Source organism: Oncorhynchus keta, unplaced genomic scaffold, assembly GCF_023373465.1.
Source record: "Oncorhynchus keta strain PuntledgeMale-10-30-2019 unplaced genomic scaffold, Oket_V2 Un_contig_650_pilon_pilon, whole genome shotgun sequence".
Taxonomy (NCBI): Eukaryota; Metazoa; Chordata; class Actinopteri; order Salmoniformes; family Salmonidae; genus Oncorhynchus; species Oncorhynchus keta.
Window position 1 is genome coordinate 153,370 of NW_026288903.1, and position 24,131 is coordinate 177,500.

At 43.9% G+C, this 24,131-nt stretch overlaps 1 protein-coding gene across 1 annotated transcript in view; it reads left to right on the forward strand.

The window, feature by feature from the left end:
* The window catches only part of LOC118380362 (ras-associated and pleckstrin homology domains-containing protein 1-like), a 218,551-nt gene that overhangs the window by 134,449 nt on the left and 59,971 nt on the right, over positions 1-24,131 (forward strand). Inside the window, 3 exon segments of the mRNA XM_052511230.1 lie at positions 2,891-3,050; positions 17,909-18,030; positions 19,829-19,894. Coding sequence (XP_052367190.1) covers positions 2,891-3,050; positions 17,909-18,030; positions 19,829-19,894 — 348 coding nt within the window.

Consider the following 24,131-nt stretch of genomic DNA (forward strand, 5'->3'; position numbering starts at 1 on the left):
TACTAAATAGACAGGTTGAAAAGGTGAGTTTACCTGACTGACTCATGCTACCAGGTAGCTGCTACTCCTACTAAATAGACAGGTTGAACAGGTGAGTTTACCTGACTGACTCATGCTACCAGGTAGCTGCTAGTCCTACTAAATAGACAGGTTGAACAGGTGAGTTTACCTGACTGACTCATGCTACCAGGTAGCTGCTACTCCTACTAAATAGACAGGTTGAACAGGTGAGTTTACCTGACTGACTCATGCTACCAGGTAGCTGCTACTCCTACTAAATAGACAGGTTGAAAAGGTGAGTTTACCTGACTGACTCATGCTACCAGGTAGCTGCTACTCCTACTAAATAGACAGGTTGAACAGGTGAGTTTACCTGACTGACTCATGCTACCAGGTAGCTGCTACTCCTACTAAATAGACAGGTTGAAAAGGTGAGTTTACCTGACTGACTCATGCTACCAGGTAGCTGCTACTCCTACTAAATAGACAGGTTGAACAGGTGAGTTTACCTGACTGACTCATGCTACCAGGTAGCTGCTAGTCCTACTAAATAGACAGGTTGAACAGGTGAGTTTACCTGACTGACTCATGCTACCAGGTAGCTGCTACTCCTACTAAATAGACAGGTTGAACAGGTGAGTTTACCTGACTGACTCATGCTACCAGGTAGCTCTACTCCTACTAAATAGACAGGTTGAAAAGGTGAGTTTACCTGACTGACTCATGCTACCAGGTAGCTGCTACTCCTACTAAATAGACAGGTTGAAAAGGTGAGTTTACCTGACTGACTCATGCTACCAGGTAGCTGCTACTCCTACTAAATAGACAGGTTGAACAGGTGAGTTTACCTGACTGACTCATGCTACCAGGTAGCTGCTACTCCTACTAAATAGACAGGTTGAACAGGTGAGTTTACCTGACTGACTCATGCTACCAGGTAGCTGCTACTCCTACTACTAGACAGATCCAGCAGCAGAGATTGACCCTCTGTCACCTGATGCACCTGAGATTCACCTGTGATGCACTTTGAATCGTGAAGCATACTTAGACTGTGTTAAAAGTGATGGCAACAGCTTTACCCAGGGGAATGGATCGACCTTGTTTGCACATAAGATGGCTTCACTGGTCTGTACAGAGGATTAGTAATGAATGCCCTACTCTGTTATATGGCTCAGGTTACTGCAGACAGGACCCCAGGCTCTCTACCTCACCCTCCCTCACCCTCCTTCACCCTCTCTCTCCCTCACTCTCCTTCACCCTCTCTCTACCTCTCTCTCTCTCTCCCTCACTCTCTCCCTCACTCTCTCTCTCTACTCCACTCTCTCTCTCCCTCACTATCTCTCTCTACCTCACTCTCTTTCCTTCTCTCTACCTCACTCTCCCTCTCTCTCTACCTCACTCTCTTTCCTTCTCTCTACCTCTCTCTCCTTCTCTCTACCTCACTCTCTTTCCTTCTCTCTACCTCTCTCTCCTTCTCTCTACCTCACTCTCTTTCCTTCTCTCTACCTCACTCTCTCTCCTTCTCTCTACCTCTCTTTCCTTCTCTCTACCTCTCTCTCCTTCTCTCTACCTCACTCTCTTTCCTTCTCTCTACCTCTCTCTCCTTCTCTCTACCTCACTCTCTTTCCTTCTCTCTACCTCTCTCTCCTTCTCTCTACCTCACTCTCTTTCCTTCTCTCTACCTCTCTCTCCTTCTCTCTACCTCACTCTCCTTCCTTCTCTCTACCTCTCTCTCCTTCTCTCTACCTCACTCTCTTTCCTTCTCTCTACCTCTCTCTCCTTCTCTCTACCTCACTCTCTTTCCTTCTCTCTACCTCTCTCTCCTTCTCTCTACCTCACTCTCTTTCCTTCTCTCTACCTCTCTCTCCTTCTCTCTACCTCACTCTCTTTCCTTCTCTCTACCTCACTCTCTCTCCTTCTCTCTACCTCTCTCTCCTTCTCTCTACCTCTCTCTCCTTCTCTCTACCTCACTCTCTTTCCTTCTCTCTCCTTCTCTCTACCTCACTCTCTTTCCTTCTCTCTACCTCTCTTTCCTTCTCTCTACCTCACTCTCTTTCCTTCTCTCTACCTCACTCTCTCTCCTTCTCTCTACCTCACTCTCTTTCCTTCTCTCTACCTCTCTTTCCTTCTCTCTACCTCACTCTCTTTCCTTCTCTCTCCTTCTCTCTACCTCACTCTCTTTCCTTCTCTCTCCTTCTCTCTACCTCACTCTCTTTCCTTCTCTCTACCTCACTCTCTTTCCTTCTCTCTACCTCTCTCTCCTTCTCTCTACCTCACTCTCTTTCCTTCTCTCTACCTCTCTCTCTTGTTCCTTACTATGAGATATTCTGACTGTTCCTGTTTTGAGGAAGTGCTTTGGAGCTGAGAGGAATAACTGCTTTATATGGAAGAGAAAACAGCTTCTCTACTGCGGAGAATTGGTTCAAAATGTAGCTTAATCCGATTACTAATCTGGGAGAATATGAAACAACAGGGGGGACGTTGGGGGTTGCAGCGATGGGACAAGACTGTAACTACCAATTTGAGGAAAAAAAGGGGTAAAAAAAAGTATGTGATCCAGTGTGTGACCCGTATGTGATGTAAAGTTAGCCTGCTGTCTGTGTGTGGTCCCTTCTAGCTGGTGATCAGCTTTTATTAAACCATTCTACTGTACATAAGTAGTCTGATGTGAAGACGCCCTCTCTCTGTGTCTCCTCCCCTCTAGCTGGTGATCAAAATCAAATCAAATGTTATTCATATAGCCCTTCGTACATCAGCTGATATCTCAAAGTGCTGTACAGAAACACAGCCTAAAACCCCAAACAGCAAGCAATGCAGGTGTAGAGGCAGACTCTGTATATGTTCTGTCATTCCATAATATTCATCTAACCATGTGTCTCCTCCCCTCTAGCTGGTGATCAGAGTGCACCTGTCAGATGAGAGCTCTAAAACCATGATGGTGGACGAGAGACAGACTGTCAGACAGGTTCTGGACAGCTTGTTGGACAAGTCCCACTGTGGCTACAGTCCTGACTGGTCCCTGGTCGAGACCATCAACGAACTACAGATGGGTAAGGAGCAAACACACAAATACTGTGGACACTGCTCTGACTGCAGATGGATGAGACACTGCTCTGACTGCAGATGGATGAGACACTGCTCTGACTGCAGATGGATAAGACACTTATCCAACTGCAGATGGATGAGACACTGCTCTGACTGCAGATGGATAAGACACTGCTCTGACTGCAGATGGATGAGACACTGCTCCGACTGCAGATGGATGAGACACTGCTCTGACTGCAGATGGATAAGCACTTATCCAACTGCAGATGGATGAGACACTGCTCTGACTGCAGATGGATGAGACACTGCTCCGACTGCAGATGGATGAGACACTGCTCTGACTGCAGATGGATAAGACACTGCTCTGACTGCAGATGGATGAGACACTGCTCTGACTGCAGATGGATAAGACACTTATCCAACTGCAGATGGATGAGACACTGCTCTGACTGCAGATGGATAAGACACTGCTCTGACTGCAGATGGGTAAGACACTGCTCTGACTGCAGATGGATAAGCACTTATCCAACTGCAGATGGATGAGACACTGCTCTGACTGGATGAGACACTGCTCTGACTGCAGATGGATGAGACACTGCTCTGACTGCAGATGGATAAGCACTTATCCAACTGCAGATGGATGAGACACTGCTCTGACTGCAGATGGATGAGACACTGCTCTGACTGGATGAGACACTGCTCCAACTGCAGATGGATTAGACACTTATCCAACTGCAGATGGATAAGACACTGCTCTGACTGCAGATGGATAAGACACTTATCCAACTACAGATGGATGAGACACTGCTCTGACTGCAGATGGATAAGACACTGCTCTGACTGCAGATGGATAAGCACTTATCCAACTGCAGATGGATGAGACACTGCTCTGACTGCAGATGGATAAGACACTTATCCAACTGCAGATGGATGAGACACTGCTCTGACTGCAGATGGATAAGACACTTATCCAACTGCAGATGGATGAGACACTGCTCTGACTGCAGATGGATAAGACACTGCTCTGACTGCAGATGGATGAGACACTGCTCTGACTGCAGATGGATGAGACACTGCTCTGACTGCAGATGGATGAGACACTGCTCTGACTGCAGATGGATAAGACACTGCTCTGACTGCAGGTGGATAAGACACTTATCCAACTGCAGATGGATGAGACACTGCTCTGACTGCAGATGGATAAGACACTGCTCTGACTGCAGATGGATAAGCACTTATCCAACTGCAGATGGATGAGACACTGCTCTGACTGCAGATGGATGAGACACTGCTCTGACTGCAGATGGATGAGACACTGCTCTGACTGCAGATGGATAAGACACTTATCCAACTGCAGATGGATGAGACACTGCTCTGACTGCAGATGGATAAGACACTGCTCCAACTGCAGATGGATAAGACACTGCTCCGACTGCAGATGGATAAGACACTGCTCTGACTGCAGATGGATGAGACACTGCTCTGACTGCAGATGGATAAGACACTTATCCAACTGCAGATGGATGAGACACTGCTCTGACTGCAGATGGATAAGACACTGCTCTGACTGCAGATGGATAAGACACTGCTCTGACTGCAGATGGATAAGCACTTATCCAACTGCAGATGGATGAGACACTGCTCTGACTGGATGAGACACTGCTCTGACTGCAGATGGATGAGACACTGCTCCAACTGCAGATGGATAAGACACTGCTCCGACTGCAGATGGATAAGACACTTATCCAACTGCAGATGGATAAGACACTGCTCTGACTGCAGATGGATAAGACACTTATCCAACTGCAGATGGATGAGACACTGCTCTGGCTGCAGATGGATAAGACACTTATCCAACTGCAGATGGATAAGACACTGCTCTGACTGCAGATGGATAAGACACTTATCCAACTGCAGATGGATGAGACACTGCTCTGACTGCAGATGGATAAGACACTGCTCTGACTGCAGATGGATAAGACACTTATCCAACTGCAGATGGATGAGACACTGCTCTGGCTGCAGATGGATAAGACACTTATCCAACTGCAGATGGATAAGACACTGCTCTGACTGCAGATGGATAAGACACTTATCCAACTGCAGATGGATGAGACACTGCTCTGACTGCAGATGGATAAGACACTGCTCCAACTGCAGATGGATGAGACACTGCTCTGACTGCAGATGGATGAGACACTGCTCTGACTGCAGATGGATAAGCACTTATCCAACTGCAGATGGATGAGACACTGCTCTGACTGCAGATGGATGAGACACTGCTCTGACTGCAGATGGATGAGACACTGGAGCGATGACACAGACATACAATTCTTTATATAATTTCCGAGTTGCTTTTCTGAAATACCAAAGGGATTACTAGCCATCGTCATGTGGCCCGTGGTCTGCTCTGAGCAGCAGAGGGGGATGGGCAGCCACAACTGGGATGAAAAGATTCAATCGCTTAGAATATGAAAACACCCCAAGAGGGAGGGTATTAAAAGCCATTGACATTCTGCAGCAGAGCAGTCTGTCATCACAGTACAGCAGAGAGGGTTGGTGGCCGTTGAGACAGGCCGTTAGTATGCGGTCTGTCATCACAGTACAGCAGAGAGGATTGGTGGCCGTTGAGACAGGCCGTTAGTATGTGGTCTGTCATCACAGTACAGCAGAGAGGGTTGGTGGCCGTTGAGACGGGCCGTTAGTATGTGGTCTGTCATCACAGTACAGCAGAGAGGATTGGTGGCCGTTGAGACGGGCCGTTAGTATGTGGTCTGTCATCACAGTACAGCGGAGAGGATTGGTGGCCTTTGAGACGGGCCGTTAGTATGTGGTCTGTCATCACAGTACAGCGGAGAGGATTGGTGGCCGTTGAGACAGTCTGTTAGTATGTGGTCTGTCATCACAGTACAGCAGAGAGGATTGGTGGCCGTTGAGACAGTCTGTTAGTATGTGGTCTGTCATCACAGTACAGCAGAGAGGATTGGTGGCCTTTGAGACGGGCCGTTAGTATGTGGTCTGTCATCACAGTACAGCAGAGAGGATTGGTGGCCGTTGAGACGGGCCGTTAGTATGTGGTCTGTCATCACAATACAGCAGAGAGGATTGGTGGCCGTTGAGACAGGCCGTTAGTATGTGGTCTGTCATCACAGTACAGCAGAGAGGATTGGTGGCCGTTGAGACAGTCTGTTAGTATGCGGTCTGTCATCACAGTACAGCAGAGAGGATTGGTGGCCGTTGAGACAGTCTGTTAGTATGCGGTCTGTCATCACAGTACAGCAGAGAGGATTGGTGGCCGTTGAGACGGGCCGTTAGTATGCGGTCTGTCATCACAGTACAGCAGAGAGGATTGGTGGCCGTTGAGACAGGCCGTTAGTATGTGGTCTGTCATCACAGTACAGCAGAGAGGATTGGTGGCCGTTGAGACAGTCTGTTAGTATGTGGTCTGTCATCACAGTACAGCAGAGAGGATTGGTGGCCGTTGAGACAGTCTGTTAGTATGTGGTCTGTCATCACAGTACAGCAGAGAGGATTGGTGGCCGTTGAGACAGTCTGTTAGTATGTGGTCTGTCATCACAGTACAGCAGAGAGGGTTGGTGGCCGTTGAGACAGTCTGTTAGTATGTGGTCTGTCATCACAGTACAGCAGAGAGGGTTGGTGGCCGTTGAGACAGTCTGTTAGTATGTGGTCTGTCATCACAGTACAGCAGAGAGGATTGGTGGCCGTTGAGACAGTCTGTTAGTATGTGGTCTGTCATCACAGTACAGCAGAGAGGATTGGTGGCCGTTGAGACAGTCTGTTAGTATGTGGTCTGTCATCACAGTACAGCAGAGAGGGTTGGTGGCCGTTGAGACGGGCCGTTAGTATGCGGTCTGTCATCACAGTACAGCAGAGAGGGTTGGTGGCCGTTGAGACAGGCCGTTAGTATGCGGTCTGTCATCACAGTACAGCAGAGAGGATTGGTGGCCGTTGAGACAGTCTGTTAGTATGTGGTCTGTCATCACAGTACAGCAGAGAGGATTGGTGGCCGTTGAGACAGTCTGTTAGTATGTGGTCTGTCATCACAGTACAGCAGAGAGGATTGGTGGCCGTTGAGACAGGCCGTTAGTATGTGGTCTGTCATCACAGTACAGCAGAGAGGGTTGGTGGCCGTTGAGACAGTCTGTTAGTATGTGGTCTGTCATCACAGTACAGCAGAGAGGATTGGTGGCCGTTGAGACAGGCCGTTAGTATGTGGTCTGTCATCACAGTACAGCAGAGAGGGTTGGTGGCCGTTGAGACAGGCCGTTAGTATGTGGTCTGTCATCACAGTACAGCAGAGAGGATTGGTGGCCGTTGAGACAGTCTGTTAGTATGTGGTCTGTCATCACAGTACAGCAGAGAGGATTGGTGGCCGTTGAAAGGGGCCGTTAGTATGTGGTCTGTCATCACAGTACAGCAGAGAGGATTGGTGGCCGTTGAGACAGGCCGTTAGTATGTGGTCTGTCATCACAGTACAGCAGAGAGGGTTGGTGGCCGTTGAGACAGTCTGTTAGTATGTGGTCTGTCATCACAGTACAGCAGATAGGATTGGTGGCCATTGAGACAGGCCGTTAGTATGTGGTCTGTCATCACAGTACAGCAGAGAGGGTTGGTGGCCGTTGAGACAGTCTGTTAGTATGTGGTCTGTCATCACAGTACAGCAGAGAGGGTTGGTGGCCGTTGAGACAGTCTGTTAGTATGTGGTCTGTCATCACAGTACAGCAGAGAGGGTTGGTGGCCGTTGAGACGGGCCGTTAGTATGCGGTCTGTCATCACAGTACAGCAGAGAGGGTTGGTGGCCGTTGAGACAGTCTGTTAGTATGTGGTCTGTCATCACAGTCAAGGCTTTATATAGGAAGGGAGAGGAGGGCGTGTTTGAAAAGTTTTATAGCCCATGTCCCTTCACAGCCACTGATTGAACAGAGCCCTAACCTTATGAAAACCCAATTCTCTCATTTGGAAGCTAAAATTACATTTCATCTCTTCACCAATCATTTTATATTCAAACATTTAAATTGAACAACAATTCCATGTGACTCCGATAACTACAATATGCAGACTTTCCACTGTAGAGTTTGTGTCATCCTACCATTGATGAGAATGTCCCAACCGAACTGACATCATATTCATTAAGTACCACTGCGTATGTTCAATTGGTCGGATTACCAGAATATAGTTCATTTCCCCCCACCTTCTGATGTTCCCAGAATCTCTATGTTAACCAAGGGGTTTTCAAATGTAACATCAGTAGGGTAGAGAGATTAAAAAGGGGGAAAGAGGTATTTATGACTGTCATAAACCAACCCCCAGGCCAAAGTCATGACACTATGTAGGTTGACACAGCTCTGCCTCAGTCTATGTAGGTTGACACAGCTCTGCCTCAGTCTATGTAGGTTGACACAGCTCTGCCTCAGTCTATGTAGGTTGACACAGCTCTGCCTCAGTCTATGGACTGAGGAGGCTGTTATCGCAGCAATGTTCCTACATCTAGTGGAATGTCTTCCCAGAAGAGTGGAGGCTGTTATAGCAGCAATGTTCCAACATCTAGTGGAAAGCCTTCCCAGAAGAGTGGAGGCTGTTATAGCAGCAATGTTCCAACATCTAGTGGAAAGCCTTCCCAGAAGAGTGGAGGCTGTTATAGCAGCAATGTTCCAACATCTAGTGGAAAGCCTTCCCAGAAGAGCGGAGGCTGTTATAGCAGCAATGTTCCAACATCTAGAGGAAAGCCTTCCCAGAAGAGTGGAGACTGTTATAGCAGCAATATTCCAACATCTAGTGGAAAGCCTTCCCAGAAGAGCGGAGGCTGTTATAGCAGCAATGTTCCAACATCTAGTGGAAAGCCTTCCCAGAAGAGTGGAGGCTGTTATAGCAGCAATGTTCCAACATCTAGTGGAAAGCCTTCCCAGAAGAGCGGAGGCTGTTATAGCAGCAATGTTCCAACATCTAGTTGAAAGCCTTCCCAGAAGAGTGGAGGCTGTTATAGCAGCAATGTTCCAACATCTAGTGGAAAGCCTTCCCAGAAGAGCGGAGGCTGTTATAGCAGCAATGTTCCAACATCTAGTTGAAAGCCTTCCCAGAAGAGTGGAGGCTGTTATAGCAGCAATGTTCCAACATCTAGTGGAAAGCCTTCCCAGAAGAGCGGAGGCTGTTATAGCAGCAATGTTCCAACATCTAGAGGAAACCTTCCCAGAAGAGTAGAGGCTGTTATAGCAGCAATGTTCCTACATCTAGTGGAAACCCTTCCCAGAAGAGTGGAGGCTGTTATAGCAGCAATGTTCCAACATCTAGAGGAAAGCCTTCCCAGAAGAGTAGAGGCTGTTATAGCAGCAATGTTCCTACATCTAGTGGAAAGCCTTCCCAGAAGAGTGGAGGCTGTTATAGCAGCAATGTTCCAACATCTAGTGGAAAGCCTTCCCAGAAGAGCGGAGGCTGTTATAGCAGCAATGTTCCTACATCTAGTGAAAGCCTTCCCAGAAGAGGAGGCTGTTATAGCAGCAATGTTCCAACATCTAGTGGAAAGCCTTCCCAGAAGAGTGGAGGCTGTTATAGCAGCAATGTTCCAACATCTAGTGGAAAGCCTTCCCAGAAGAGTGGAGGCTGTTATAGCAGCAATGTTCCAACATCTAGTGGAAAGCCTTCCCAGAAGAGCGGAGGCTGTTATAGCAGCAATGTTCCAACATCTAGTGGAAAGCCTTCCCAGAAGAGTGGAGGCTGTTATAGCAGCAATGTTCCAACATCTAGTGGAAAGCCTTCCCAGAAGAGCGGAGGCTGTTATAGCAGCAATGTTCCAACATCTAGTGGAAAGCCTTCCCAGAAGAGTGGAGGCTGTTATAGCAGCAATGTTCCAACATCTAGTGGAAAGCCTTCCCAGAAGAGCGGAGGCTGTTATAGCAGCAATGTTCCAACATCTAGAGGAAACCTTCCCAGAAGAGTAGAGGCTGTTATAGCAGCAATGTTCCTACATCTAGTGGAAACCCTTCCCAGAAGAGTGGAGGCTGTTATAGCAGCAATGTTCCAACATCTAGAGGAAAGCCTTCCCAGAAGAGTAGAGGCTGTTATAGCAGCAATGTTCCTACATCTAGTGGAAAGCCTTCCCAGAAGAGTGGAGGCTGTTATAGCAGCAATGTTCCAACATCTAGTGGAAAGCCTTCCCAGAAGAGCGGAGGCTGTTATAGCAGCAATGTTCCTACATCTAGTGGAAAGCCTTCCCAGAAGAGGAGGCTGTTATAGCAGCAATGTTCCAACATCTAGTGGAAAGCCTTCCCAGAAGAGTGGAGGCTGTTATAGCAGCAATGTTCCAACATCTAGTGGAAAGCCTTCCCAGAAGAGTGGAGGCTGTTATCGCAGCAATGTTCCAACATCTAGTGGAAAGCCTTCCCAGAAGAGCGGAGGCTGTTATAGCAGCAATGTTCCAACATCTAGTGGAAAGCCTTCCCAGAAGAGTGGAGGCTGTTATAGCAGCAATGTTCCAACATCTAGTGGAAAGCCTTCCCAGAAGAGCGGAGGCTGTTATAGCATCAATGTTCCAACATCTAGAGGAAAGCCTTCCCAGAAGAGTGGAGACTGTTATAGCAGCAATATTCCAACATCTAGTGGAAAGCCTTCCCAGAAGAGCGGAGGCTGTTATAGCAGCAATGTTCCAACATCTAGTGGAAAGCCTTCCCAGAAGAGTGGAGGCTGTTATAGCAGCAATGTTCCAACATCTAGTGGAAAGCCTTCCCAGAAGAGCGGAGGCTGTTATAGCAGCAATGTTCCAACATCTAGTGGAAAGCCTTCCCAGAAGAGCGGAGGCTGTTATAGCAGCAATGTTCCAACATCTAGTGGAAAGCCTTCCCAGAAGAGCGGAGGCTGTTATAGCAGCAATGTTCCAACATCTAGTTGAAAGCCTTCCCAGAAGAGTGGAGGCTGTTATAGCAGCAATGTTCCAACATCTAGTGGAAAGCCTTCCCAGAAGAGCGGAGGCTGTTATAGCAGCAATGTTCCAACATCTAGAGGAAACCTTCCCAGAAGAGTAGAGGCTGTTATAGCAGCAATGTTCCTACATCTAGTGGAAACCCTTCCCAGAAGAGTGGAGGCTGTTATAGCAGCAATGTTCCAACATCTAGAGGAAAGCCTTCCCAGAAGAGTAGAGGCTGTTATAGCAGCAATGTTCCTACATCTAGTGGAAAGCCTTCCCAGAAGAGTGGAGGCTGTTATAGCAGCAATGTTCCAACATCTAGTGGAAAGCCTTCCCAGAAGAGTGGAGGCTGTTATAGCAGCAATGTTCCAACATCTAGTGGAAAGCCTTCCCAGAAGAGTGGAGGCTGTTATAGCAGCAATGTTCCAACATCTAGTGGAAAGCCTTCCCAGAAGAGTGGAGGCTGTTATAGCAGCAATGTTCCAACATCTAGTGGAAAGCCTTCCCAGAAGAGTGGAGGCTGTTATCGCAGCAATGTTCCAACATCTAGTGGAAAGCCTTCCCAGAAGAGTGGAGGCTGTTATAGCAACAAAGGTGGACTCCATATTAATGCCCGTGATTTTGGAATGACGAGCAGCTGTCCACAGTTTTTGGTCATGTAGTGTGTGTACAGTACAGGCGTTAAGGTCGGCTGTTGAGCAGGAAGAGACAGATGCGTCTCTAGTCTTCAGCCCTGAGTGGTGCCTGTCGGTCTGTACAATGTGTCCTTTTACTGACTTTGAGAGAGTTGACCGATCAACATGACTCAAGGCTGCTGGGAAGAGTATGGTTGGACATCTGAACCAACGACCCTATAATCATTAAACTCCTGTAATCTTAAGCCATTTACAGAACTGTCAGCATTGACACATACTCAGAGTGTACAATTCATCAGGGCATGGACTCTACAAGGTGTCAAAAGCGTTCCACAGGGATGCTGGTCCATGTTGACTCTACAAGGTGTCTAAAGCGTTCCACAGGGATGCTGGTCCATGTTGACTCTACAAGGTGTCTAAAGCGTTCCACAGGGATGCCGGTCCATGTTGACGCCAGTGCTTCCCAGGGTAGCCTAGTGGTTAGAGCGTTGGACTAGTAAGTGGAAGGTTGCACGTTCAAACCCCCGAGCTGACAGGGTACAAATCTGTCGTTCTGCCCCTGAACAGGCAGTTAAACCCACTGTTCCTAGGCCGTCATTGAAAACAATAATTTATTCTTAACTGATTTGCTTAGTTAAATAAAGGTTAAAAAAAAAAGATTAAAAAAAGAAAAAGGTTGTGTCAAGTTGGCCTGGTCCTTTGGGACCCTTCTTGATACACAGGAAAATATTGATCTCTTTTTTTTAGGTATCGGTGACCAACAGAAACATATCTGTTTTTCCAGTCATGTGAAATCCATAGATTAGGGCCTAATGAATGTATTCCCAGTCATGTGAAATCCATAGATTAGGGCCTAATGAATGTATTCCCAGTCATGTGAAATCCATAGATTAGGGCTTAATGAATGTATTCCCAGTCATGTGAAATCCATAGATTAGGGCTTAATGAATGTATTCCCAGTCATGTGAAATCCATAGATTAGGGCCTAATGAATGTATTCCCAGTCATGTGAAATCCATAGATTAGGGCCTAATGAATGTATTCCCAGTCATGTGAAATCCATAGATTAGGGCCTAATGAATGTATTCATGTGAAATCCATAGTCATGTGAAATCCATAGATTAGGGCCTAATGAATGTATTCCCAGCCATGTGAAATCCATAGATTAGGGCCTAATGAATGTATTCCCAGTCATGTGAAATCCATAGATTAGGGCCTAATGAATGTATTCCCAGTCCTGTGAAATCCATAGATTAGGGCCTAATGAATGTATTCCCAGTCATGTGAAATCCATAGATTAGGGCTTAATGAATGTATTCCCAGTCATGTGAAATCCATAGATTAGGGCTTAATGAATGTATTCCCAGTCATGTGAAATCCATAGATTAGGGCCTAATGAATGTATTCCCAGTCATGTGAAATCCATAGATTAGGGCCTAATGAATGTATTCCCAGTCATGTGAAATCCATAGATTAGGCCTAATGAATGTATTCCCAGTCATGTGAAATCCATAGATTAGGGCCTAATGAATGTATTCCCAGTCATGTGAAATCCATAGATTAGGGCCTAATGAATGTATTCCCAGTCATGTGAAATCCATAGATTAGGGCTTAATGAATGTATTCCCAGTCATGTGAAATCCATAGATTAGGGCCTAATGAATGTATTCCCAGTCATGTGAAATCCATAGATTAGGGCTTAATAGATTAGTCATGGATCCCTAATGAATGTATTCCCAGTCATGTGAAATCCATAGATTAGGGCCTAATGAATGTATTCCCAGTCATGTGAAATCCATAGATTAGGGCCTAATGAATGTATTCCCAGTCATGTGAAATCCATAGAATGAATGTATTCCCAGTCATGTGAAATCCATAGATTAGGGCCTAATGAATGTATTCCCAGTCATGTGAAATCCATAGATTAGGGCCTAATGAATGTATTCCCAGTCATGTGAAATCCATAGATTAGGGCTTAATGAATGTATTCCCAGTCATGTGAAATCCATAGATTAGGGCCTAATGAATGTATTCCCAGTCATGTGAAATCCATAGATTAGGGCCTAATGAATGTATTCCCAGTCATGTGAAATCCATAGATTAGGGCCTAATGAATGTATTCCCAGTCATGTGAAATCCATAGATTAGGACCTAATGAATGTATTCCCAGTCATGTGAAATCCATAGATTAGGGTTTAATGAATGTATTCCCAGTCATGTGAAATCCATAGATTAGGGCCTAATGAATGTATTCCCAGTCATGTGAAATCCATAGATTAGGGCCTAATGAATGTATTCCCAGTCATGTGAAATCCATAGATTAGGGCCTAATGAATGTATTCCCAGTCATGTGAAATCCATAGATTAGGGCCTAATGAATGTATTCCCAGTCATGTGAAATCCATAGATTAGGGCCTAATGAATGTATTCCCAGTCATGTGAAATCCATAGATTAGGGCCTAATGAATGTATTCCCAGTCATGTGAAATCCATAGATTAGGGCTTAATGAATGTATTTAAATTGACTAATTTCCTTAATTGAAGTGTAACTCAGTTAAAATCTTTGAAATTGTTCCATGTTGCGTTTATATTTCTGTTTAGTGTGTGATACCTTGTACAATATCCAGTACTCCTATTGGTTAACATGGCGTTTCAAAACTGAACTTAAAGCAGCTATATGTTACTTTTTGGGGAACCAAATTCACATTGAAATGTGTGTTAGAGACACCTGAAACCCCACCTCTTTAAGGAATACCTAGGATAGGATAAGTAATCCTTCTCACCCCCCTTAAAAGATTTAGATGCACTATTGTAAAGTGGCTGTTCCACTGGATGTCATAAGGTGAATGCACCAATTTGTAAGTCGCTCTGGATAAGAGCGTCTGCTAAATGACTTAAATGTAATGTAATGTGTTATAGATCTGTCACTCTCATTGAAAGCAAGTCTAAGAAGCGGTAGATCGGTTCTACGTGCTCTATTTCTATGCTTCACGTTAAGTTTCATTTTTGCCTCTCTTACTTTCGGTTTTGTCCACCAGCTTCAAACAGATGAAAATACAATATTTTTTGCTTATGGAAAATATATTTAACAGCGGTTTAGATGGTACAATGATTCTCGGCACAATGACTCCTCGTTTTGTCACAAACTGAAATTAGACAAACTATTAGAATTTCAGCAACCAGGAAATGGCAGAGCGATTTTTGCGTATTGCACCTTTAATTGCCTAGCAACCAGTTTTATATGAATAAGCTGAATTACGCAAATGTTGTCAAAATAACACTTGTAAATTCAATACCTGTTTCCTATAGTCCTACAAATGCTTTTTCACTGATAAAATAAGCCATTTAGAAGATAACCAATATCACAAGTGCAAAGTAGCTAGCATAAGTTTGTTATGTTTCTAGCTAGATAGCTAGCTCTGTGTTTTTGAACAAATATGGACTAAATCTTTGTTCTTACTGTAGGCCCTTAATGCTAAAATCATTTTTCATTTTTCAAATGTTTGGAATACTGACTCCAAACAGCAAATTATAAGTGACCCAAATCGGATTTGCGTGTGTTCAGTCAGTTGCTGACATGGCTACGCTAATTGTTATAGTAACGACGGGCGTGTGCGCAGTGTAGGCTGATTGGTGGTGGTGCTCGTGCTTCCTATCTGTCAGAAGTTATGTAGCAAGCTAAGGTGACAACAAAGCCTGCCATGGACGTTTCCCAGTTGTCATAGCGTAAGAACACTTTTAAAGCCTGAAAGGATAAGATCATCCGAAATCCTTTTTGGCTAGCCATAGCAGTCAACTAGCTAGCTAGGTAGCTGTTTAGCTAGCCACAACAGTCAACTAGCTAGCTATGTAGTTGTTTAGCAAGCCACAGCAGTCAACTAGCTAGCTAGGTAGCTGTTTAGCAAGCCACAGCAGTCAATTAGCTAGCTAGGTAGCTGTTTAACAAGCCACAGCACTCAATTAGCTAGCTCAGTAGCTGTTTAGCTAGCCACAGCAGTCAATTAGCTAGCTCAGTAGCTGTTTAGCTAGCCACTGCAGTCAATTAGCTAGCTCAGTAGCTGTTTAGCTAGCCACAGCAGTCAACTAGCTAGCTAGGTAGCTGTTTAGCATTCTAGCACATTCACTTATTTGTTTGTATACAAGCTAACAAGCTAGTTAGCTACCACATGTTCTTTTCAAACTGTCAACTGAGTAGCGAGCAACAATATATTCAAAATAACAGTTTAAAAACACTTTAAGGCAAATACATCAGGTTTGACCGTTCAGACAAGTCGCATGGCCAGGAATCAGATTTGTATCCGACTTTAAACCACTTACAAAGGTGGTTTGAATGTGGCTTGAAATATATGATTCCATGTGTTTTTTGGCTGTTCAGACTGCATGGGGGGGGCGAAACATTTCAATCCGATATGCAAAGAAATTGGACTTGAGTCACTTCAAACTGTCAATGTGAACACGGCTTAACTAGCTCGCATGTGATCCTTTAAATCTAATCTATAAAGTCAGCTAGCAAGGTAACTACCAAGCCAGGAATACCAACTACGTGTTCACAATGTAAAAACATTGTAAAAACATCATTTTGCCAGGTGCTGTCTAAATCTGATATTTTAGACCGCCAACTCAAGGCTTAATGTCAATGACAATGGCTTCCACCCGCACCACGGTTCAAATACTACCTCTGGAAAAATCATGGATAATGCATTTTTACTGGTGTTTCCCTGTCTCTCTCTTTTTATTGAACAATTTAAGAATCTAAATTATGACGACTGTTGGGTTAAGGTATATTTAGTTATATGACTGTTGGGTTAAGGTATATTTAGTTATATGACTGTTGGGTTAAGGTATATTTAGTTATATGACTGTTGGGTTAAGGTATATTTAGTTATATGACTGTTGGGTTGTATATTTAGTTATATGACTGTTGGGTTAATATATTTAGTTATATGACTGTTGGGTGACCAACTTCATGATAGACCTAATGTTCAGAATACTCTAACCAACTTCATGATAAGACTAATGTTCAGAATACTCTAAATCAAAGACCCTGAAGAAAGCTTTTTCATACTTCATATACTTGTTAAACTAGAATATAATTAACATTTGCATAAATGGGTTTTAGTGTTATTTAAAACACCCCTACTGCTCTTTCGTATTTACACCAACTTTAGAATGTGCAGACTGACACCTCATAATATTTACACCAACTTTAGAATGTGCAGACTGACACCTCATAATATTTACACCAACTTTAGAATGTGCAGACTGATACCTCATAATATTTACACCAACTTTAGAATGTGCAGACTGATACCTCATAATATTTACACCAACTTTAGAATGTGCAGACTGATACCTCATAATATTTACACCAACTTTAGAATGTGCAGACTGACACCTCATAATATTTACACCAACTTTAGAATGTGCAGACTGACACCTCATAATATTTACACCAACTTTAGAATGTGCAGACTGACACCTCATAATATTTACATACAGCTTTGTGATACCTTTGATATCGTTGGCTTGGAGAAACTCCCTAGAAAGGCAGGAATCTAGGAAGAAACCTAGAGAGGAACCAGGCTCTTTAAAAAAAATATATAATGTTTTTTTCCTTTATTTAACTAGGCAAGTCCGTTAATAACAAATTCTTATTTCAATGACGGCTTAGGAACAGTGGGTTAACTGCCTGGTCAGGGGCAGAATGACAGATTTGTACCTTGTCAGCTCGGGGATATGAACTTGCAACCTTTCGGTTACTAGTCCAACACTCTAACCACTAGGCTACCCTGGCGGTCAGTCCTCTTCTGGCTGTGCCGGGTGGATATTATAACAGAACATGGCCAAGATGTTCAAATGTTCATAAATGACCAGCATGGTCAAATAATAATAATCACAGTAGTTGTAGAGGTTGCAACAGGTCAGCACCTCAGGAGTAAATGTCAGTTCGCTTTTCATAGCTGAGCATTCAGAGATCGAGCCAGGAGAGAGAGAGAGAGAGAGAGAGAGAGAGAGAGAGAGAGAGAGAGAGAGAGAGAGAGAGAGAGAGAGAGAGAGAGTGTGAGTGAGTGAGTGAGTGAGTGAGTGAGTGAGTGAGTGAGTGAGTGAGGGAGGGTCGAAAACAGCACGTCCGATGAACAGGTCAGGGCTACATAGCCACAGGCAGAACAGCAGAAACTGGAGCAGCAGCACGACCAGGTGGACTGTGGGACAGCCTGGAGTCATCAGGCCAGAAAGTCCTGAGGCATGTTCCTAGAGCTCAGATCCTCCAGTAGTGATAAGTCTATCTCTCCGTCTCCTTTCCCTCCAGAACGTATCTTTGAGGACCATGAGAACCTGGTGGACAGCCTTCTGAACTGGACCAGAGACAGCCAGAACAGACTGATGTTCATAGAACGCATCGAGAAGTACGCCCTCTTCAAGAACCCACAGGTGAGACAGACAACCACTGCATCATTGTTATGGAGGGCTACAGGTCTAGATGTAACATGGGTAGTTACAACCCTGTATGCTGATTAGCTGAAAATGCATTCCAACCAAGTGAATAATAATTCATTCCTGATATAATGCAGATAGATAAACCTTCTCACCTTAGTTACAATCAATTGATGCAGGATTATACAATTGAATGCAGATTATACAACCGATGCATTAATGCACTGACTGAGGCTGAGCTGCCTTAAATAAAACATTGGTTGGTTTCACCAAAATGGAGACCCACGGTTGTATCAGCTATGCTGTTGGTATGAACACCCCCCCCTCCCCTCCCCACTCCCCCCAGCGTGTCCTTCACATCTAGGTCAGTATGTTGTAGATGATTATACTCTGAATAATAGATGAGGAATGAGACTAGGAACTGGTGAGCGCGGCTTTCTTCTTGGTGAACAGTCGGTTTTAGTTCTCTGTTAAAATGTTAAAGGGACAGTTCAGCTAAATTCCATATTTAGATATTTGTTTCTTTACTGTGACAGCAGTGTATGGACAAAGACAGACTGCAATACACATTTTTGGTTTTGTTCAACTTTACGATCATACTCTGATTGACCTTTCCCTCTCTCCTTTACGATCATACTCTGATTGACCTTTCCCTCTCTCCTCTACGATCATACTCTGATTGACCTTTCCCTCTCTCCTTTACGATCATACTCTGATTGACCTTTCCCTCTCTCCTCTACGATCATACTCTGATTGACCTTTCCCTCTCTCCTTTACGATCATACTCTGATTGACCTTTCCCTCTCTCCTTTACGATCATACTCTGATTGACCTTTCCCTCTCTCCTTTACGATCATACTCTGATTGACCTTTCCCTCTCTCCTTTACGATCATACTCTGATTGACCTTTCCCTCTCTCCTTTACGATCATACTCTGATTGACCTTTCCCTCTCTCCTTTACGATCATACTCTGATTGACCTTTCCCTCTCTCCTTTACGATCATACTCTGATTGACCTTTCCCTCTCTCCTTTACGATCATACTCTGATTGACCTTTCCCTCTCTCCTTTACGATCATACTCTGATTGACCTTTCCCTCTCTCCTTTACGATCATACTCTGATTGACCTTTCCCTCTCTCCTTTACGATCATACTCTGATTGACCTTTCCCTCTCTCCTTTACGATCATACTCTGATTGACCTTTCCCTCTCTCCTTTACGATCCTACTCTGATTGACCTTTCCCTCTCTCCTTTACGATCATACTCTGATTGACCTTTCCCTCTCTCCTTTACGATCATACTCTGATTGACCTTTCCCTCTCTCCTTTACGATCATACTCTGATTGACCTTTCCCTCTCTCCTTTACGATCATACTCTGATTGACCTTTCCCTCTCTCCTTTACGATCGTACTCTGATTGACCTTTCCCTCTCTCCTTTACGATCGTACTCTGATTGACCTTTCCCTCTCTCCTTTACGATCGTACTCTGATTGACCTTTCCCTCTCTCCTTTACGATCGTACTCTGATTGACCTTTCCCTCTCTCCTTTACGATCGTACTCTGATTGACCTTTCCCTCTCTCCTTTACGATCGTACTCTGATTGACCTTTCCCTCTCTCCTTTACGATCATACTCTGATTGACCTTTCCCTCTCTCCTTTACGATCATACTCTGATTGACCTTTCCCTCTCTCCTTTACGATCATACTCTGATTGACCTGTCCCTCTCTCCTTTACGATCATACTCTGATTGACCTTTCCCTCTCTCCTTTCCCTCACCTGGAAATTCACAGAACTATTTGTTGGGGCGGAAGGAGACGTGTGAGATGGCAGACCGGAACAAGGAGGCTCTACTGGAGGTATGATATGCAGCCTCATCACTTATTCACACAAAGGTTAACTTATTCAGGTCATTTCAGATTGTTATGTTATGTTATGCTGAGGTGTGTTAGTATCTACTATGGTGATGCTGAGCTGTGTGTTAGTATCTACTATGGTGATGCTGAGGTGTGTGTTAGTATCTACTATGGTGATGCTGAGGTGTGTTAGTATCTACTATGGTGATACTGAGGTGTGTTAGTATCTACTATGGTGATGCTGAGGTGTGTTAGTATCTACTATGATGAGGTGTGTTAGTATCTACTATGGTGATGCTGAGGTGTGTTAGTATCTACTATGGTGATGCTGAGGTGTGTTAGTATCTACTATGGTGAGGTGTGTTAGTATCTACTATGGTGATGTGTGTTAGTATCTACTATGGTGATGCTGAGGTGTGTTAGTATCTACTATGGTGATGCTGAGGTGTGTTAGTATCTACTATGGTGAGGTGTGTTAGTATCTACTATGGTGATGCTGAGGTGTGTTAGTATCTACTATGGTGATGCTGAGGTGTGTTAGTATCTACTATGCTGAGGTGTGTTAGTATCTACTATGTTGAGGTGTGTCTACTATGATGAGGATGAGGTGTGTTAGTATCTACTGTGGTGATTCTGAGGTGTGTTAGTATCTACTATGGTGATGTGTGTTAGTATCTACTATGGTGATGCTGAGGTGTGTTAGTATCTACTATGGTGATTCTGAGGTGTGTTAGTATCTACTATGATGAGGTGTGTTAGTATCTACTATGCTGAGGTGTGTTAGTATCTACTATGATGAGGTGTGTTAGTATCTACTATGGTGAGGTGTGTTAGTATCTACTATGGTGATGCTGAGGTGTGTTAGTATCTACTATGATGAGGTGTGTTAGTATCTACTATGGTGATGCTGAGGTGTGTGTTAGTATCTACTATGGTGATGCTGAGGTGTGTTAGTATCTACTATGGTGATGCTGAGGTGTGTTAGTATCTACTATGGTGATGCTGAGGTGTGTTAGTATCTACTATGGTGATGCTGAGGTGTGTTAGTATCTACTATGGTGAGGTGTGTTAGTATCTACTATGGTGATGCTGAGGTGTGTTAGTATCTACTATGGTGATGCTGAGGTGTGTTAGTATCTACTATGGTGATGCTGAGGTGTGTTAGTATCTACTATGGTGATGCTGAGGTGTGTTAGTATCTACTATGATGAGGTGTGTTAGTATCTACTATGATGAGGTGTGTTAGTATCTACTATGGTGAGGTGTGTTAGTATCTACTATGATGAGGTGTGTTAGTATCTACTATGGTGATGCTGAGGTGTGTTAGTATCTACTATGGTGATGCTGAGGTGTGTTAGTATCTACTATGATGAGAGGTGTGTTAGTATCTACTATGGTGATGCTGAGGTGTGTTAGTATCTACTATGGTGAGGTGTGTTAGTATCTACTATGGTGATGCTGAGCTGTGTGTTAGTATCTACTATGGTGAGGTGTGTTAGTATCTACTATGGTGATGCTGAGGTGTGTTAGTATCTACTATGGTGATGCTGAGGTGTGTTAGTATCTACTATGGTGAGGTGTGTTAGTATCTCATATGGTGATGCTGAGCTGTGTGTTAGTATCTACTATGGTGATGCTGAGGTGTGTTAGTATCTACTATGGTGAGGTGTGTTAGTATCTACTATGGTAATGCTGAGGTGTGTTAGTATCTACTATGGTGATGCTGAGGTGTGTGTTAGTATCTACTATGGTGAGGTGTGTTAGTATCTACTATGGTGATGCTGAGGTGTGTGTTAGTATCTACTATGGTGATGCTGAGGTGTGTGTTAGTATCTACTATGGTGATGCTGAGGTGTGTGTTAGTATCTACTATGCTGAGGTGTGTTAGTATCTACTATGGTCATGCTGAGGTGTGTGTTAGTATCTACTATGGTGAGGTGTGTTAGTATCTACTATGGTGATGCTGAGGTGTGTTAGTATCTACTATGGTGATGCTGAGGTGTGTGTTAGTATCTACTATGGTAATGCTGAGGTGTGTTAGTATCTACTATGGTGAGGTGTGTTAGTATCTACTATGGTGATACTGAGGTGTGTGTTAGTATCTACTATGGTGAGGTGTGTTAGTATCTACTATGGTGATGATGAGGTGTGTTAGTATCTACTATGGTGATGATGAGGTGTGTTAGTATCTACTATGGTGAGGTGTGTTAGTATCTACTATGGTGAGGTGTGTTAGTATCTACTATGGTGATGCTGAGGTGTGTTAGTATCTACTATGGTGATGCTGAGGTGTGTTAGTATCTACTATGGTGAGGTGTGTTAGTATCTACTATGGTGAGGTGTGTTAGTATCTACTATGGTGAGGTGTGTTAGTATCTACTATGGTGAGGTGTGTTAGTATCTACTATGGTGAGGTGTGTTAGTATCTACTATGGTGATGCTGAGGTGTGTTAGTATCTACTATGGTGATGATGAGGTGTGTTAGTATCTACTATGGTGAGGTGTGTTAGTATCTACTATGGTGAGGTGTGTTAGTATCTACTATGGTGAGGTGTGTTAGTATCTACTATGGTGAGGTGTGTTAGTATCTACTATGGTGATGCTGAGGTGTGTTAGTATCTACTATGGTGATGCTGAGGTGTGTTAGTATCTACTATGGTGATGCTGAGGTGTGTTAGTATCTACTATGCTGAGGTGTGTTAGTATCTACTATGGTGATGCTGAGGTGTGTTAGTATCTACTATGGTGATGCTGAGGTGTGTTAGTATCTACTATGGTGATGCTGAGGTGTGTTAGTATCTACTATGGTGAGGTGTGTTAGTATCTACTATGGTGAGGTGTGTTAGTATCTACTATGGTGATGCTGAGGTGTGTTAGTATCTACTATGGTAATGCTGAGGTGTGTTAGTATCTACTATGATGAGGTGTGTTAGTATCTACTATGGTGATGCTGAGGTGTGTTAGTATCTACTATGGTGATGCTGAGGTGTGTTAGTATCTACTATGCTGAGGTGTGTTAGTATCTACTATGGTGATGCTGAGGTGTGTTAGTATCTACTATGGTGATGCTGAGGTGTGTTAGTATCTACTATGGTGAGGTGTGTTAGTATCTACTATGGTGAGGTGTGTTAGTATCTACTATGATGAGGTGTGTTAGTATCTACTATGGTGAGGTGTGTTAGTATCTACTATGATGAGGTGTGTTAGTATCTACTATGATGAGGTGTGTTAGTATCTACTATGATGAGGTGTGTTAGTATCTACTATGGTGAGGTGTGTTAGTATCTACTATGATGAGGTGTGTTAGTATCTACTATGCTGAGGTGTGTTAGTATCTACTATGGTGAGGTGTGTTAGTATCTACTATGATGAGGTGTGTTAGTATCTACTATGGTGAGGTGTGTTAGTATCTACTATGGTGATGCTGAGGTGTGTTAGTATCTACTATGCTGAGGTGTGTTAGTATCTACTATGGTGATGCTGAGGTGTGTTAGTATCTACTATGGTGAGGTGTGTTAGTATCTACTATGGTGAGGTGTGTTAGTATCTACTATGATGAGGTGTGTTAGTATCTACTATGATGAGGTGTGTTAGTATCTACTATGATGAGGTGTGTTAGTATCTACTATGGTGAGGTGTGTTAGTATCTACTATGGTGAGGTGTGTTAGTATCTACTATGGTGAGGTGTGTTAGTATCTACTATGGTGATGCTGAGGTGTGTTAGTATCTACTATGGTGAGGTGTGTTAGTATCTACTATGGTGATGCTGAGGTGTGTTAGTATCTACTATGGTGAGGTGTGTTAGTATCTACTATGGTGAGGTGTGTTAGTATCTACTATGGTGAGGTGTGTTAGTATCTACTATGATGAGGTGTGTTAGTATCTACTATGATGAGGTGTGTTAGTATCTACTATGGTGAGGTGTGTTAGTATCTACTATGATGAGGTGTGTTAGTATCTACTATGGTGAGGTGTGTTAGTATCTACTATGGTGAGGTGTGTTAGTATCTACTATGGTGAGGTGTGTTAGTATCTACTATGATGAGGTGTGTTAGTATCTACTATGGTGAGGTGTGTTAGTATCTACTATGGTGAGGTGTGTTAGTATCTACTATGATGAGGTGTGTTAGTATCTACTATGGTGAGGTGTGTTAGTATCTACTATGATGAGGTGTGTTAGTATCTACTATGATGAGGTGTGTTAGTATCTACTATGGTGAGGTGTGTTAGTATCTACTA